At 47.8% G+C, this 2,347-nt stretch overlaps 1 protein-coding gene across 1 annotated transcript; it reads right to left on the bottom strand.

The window, feature by feature from the left end:
• Positions 1–749: 749 nt before the first annotated feature.
• On the bottom strand, positions 750–1,508 carry LOC112025886 (uncharacterized). The gene has a single exon (XM_024058570.1). The coding sequence runs from the start codon at positions 1,506–1,508 to the stop codon at positions 750–752; it is 759 nt and encodes a 252-aa protein (XP_023914338.1).
• Between the last annotated feature and the right edge of the window lie 839 nt (positions 1,509–2,347).

Raw genomic sequence — 2,347 nt, 5'->3', positions numbered from 1 at the left:
GCATTATAAGAGGAGGAACAATCCACCACAAGGAAATTTACATCTTTGGTTATTTGCTGCGGGTATGACCCTACTACTACAGGTAAGGTAATGGTACCTACTGGCTGCACTTTCATTCCCCCAAATCCTATCAGTGGCGAACATGCAGGACGAAGCTGATCTCGTCCAATCCTCATCTGCTGGAAGGCGGGATAATACAATATATCTGCGGAGCTTCCATTATCCACCAACACCCTCCTGGTTTTGTAATCTGCTATGAGCAGGGTAATGATAATTGCATCATCGTGCGGATGATGGATCCTTTCAGCTTCTTCGTCCGTAAAAGTAATGGTTGGTTCGTCTGTTTCCTTCGTCCTTGGGGGTCGTCCAGAGAGTTGGACGTTCTGCACTGCTTTGAGGTACGTCTTCTTCGCCTTGGAGGACTGCCCCGTCGACGTCCCACCAATGATAACTCTTATTTCTCCGAGTGGGGGCCGTGATGGTTCTTCCATCTTCGCTTTCAATTTTTCATCTTTATAATCTCTTCCAACGAAATGCCTCAACTTTCCTTGCCTTATGAGATTCTCAATCTGCTGTTTCAAGTCATAACACTCATCCATGTCATGACCATGATCCCTATGGAAGCGACAATATTTATTCTTATTGCGCTTGTTAGGATCTCCCTTCATCTTTTCTGGCCACTTCAAAGAAGGATCATCTTTAATCTGCATGAGCACTTGATCGAGTGGGGCATTCAAGGGGGTGTAATTCTAATTCCGTGCTGATGGGCCTGCCTTCCTATTATCCCTGTCTTGGTCCTTCTTGTCTTCTGTTCGTCCCTTCTTTGGACGAGGCCCTTGGTCAGGATGACGCGGGGGGTTGGCTTCCATTTTCTCAAACCTCTTCCTCTTCTTAGCTATGATAGCGTCTTCCGCATTCATAAAGTTTTGGGCTGAATGGACGAGCTCAGCCATGGATTGGGGCTCTTTTTCATACAACTTGTGAATAAATAAATCAGAGTTAACCCCATTATGGAAGGCTGCCAATAGGAGCTTATCGTCCACCTCGTCTACTGTCAAGGCTTCCCTATTGAAGCGCGTGATGAAGGAACGCAGGCTCTCGTTTTCTCCTTGCTCTATAGTCAGCAAACTGGACGAGGAACGTTTGTGTCTCTGTCCCCCTATGAAATTATTGACGAATAACTTGCTCAACTCCTCAAAAGAACTCACAGAATTCGGGGGTATTTTGCTGAACCATACACGTGCTGGTCCCTTAAGGGTGGTAAGGAAGGCTCTGCACATAATCTCGTTCGGAACTCCTTGGAGATGCATTGTTGTCTTGAAAGTAGCGATATGATCGAAGGGATCACGCGCTCCATCGTATGAGTCCAGGGAAGGCATTTTAAACTTAGGCGGCAAGGGATGCCCATTGATGGAAGCAGTAAAAGGGGAATCTGTTCGGTGGACCAAATCCTCTACGGGATTTGCCCTTCTCATATTCTCCTTCATCTCATCCATAACCTTCCTCATCTGATCTATTTCCTTCTCCAGATGTGGCACCCTTCGCGAAGTGGTGCCTCTTGATTGGATCTCGGGCTCTGCATTTCCTCCATCTCCTCGACTCTGGGATTGTCTCTCAGCTTGCCCTTCTCATCGCTGCCTCTCTATCTCCCTAGTCAACTCTTGGTTTTGGCGGGTTAATTCCGCCATCGCGGCCGCCATGGACTGTATGTGTTGGATGGAAGGCGTCTGCGTGGCAGGCGCTGATTGGTGATTTCAATGGGGATGGCTAGAAGCATCCCTACTCCCTTGATGGCCTGGGCTAGTAGCCCTCGATCTGGTCCGAACCATTCGACCTTTGTCCCAGAAAAAACGAAACGCAAATCTTTTCACGAAAGTTAACTTTGTGTTCCCACAGACGGCGCCAACTGATGATGTATGGGATCAGTTAGTTGAACACTTCGACTTCGATGGACCACGGCACTAGCGGAGGCCTACAAAGAGAGAAAGCAGTCAAAGGGTGACCGGTGTGAGCCGGCCAAACACCCTCCGATGATGAAGTTAGTTTTTCTTCTAATGGAGTTCTAACTTTACCCAACGTAAAGTTTCAGGAATTTTTCATACCTTTGCGTGGTGAAGACCGGGCCTTATATAGGGCACCCTAGGGCGGTTACTAGTTTAATAACTTCCCCCAGAATCTTGGAATTCGGACATAACCTCCTCAACGGCTACAAAAAGTCATAACCGCCATTGGAAGTTACATGCAGTGGAGGGATTCGCGGCGATGAACGTGGGTTGATGAACCGCTACGAAGTTCGCTAAGTATTTGTGTGGTCGTCCATGTGCTCTGCGCATGGACGACTCCTTGT

This window comes from Quercus suber, unplaced genomic scaffold (assembly GCF_002906115.3).
Source record: "Quercus suber isolate HL8 unplaced genomic scaffold, Cork oak 2.0 scaffold_583, whole genome shotgun sequence".
In the NCBI taxonomy this organism is placed as follows: Eukaryota; Viridiplantae; Streptophyta; class Magnoliopsida; order Fagales; family Fagaceae; genus Quercus; species Quercus suber.
This window is presented reverse-complemented; position numbering and strand designations above follow the sequence as displayed.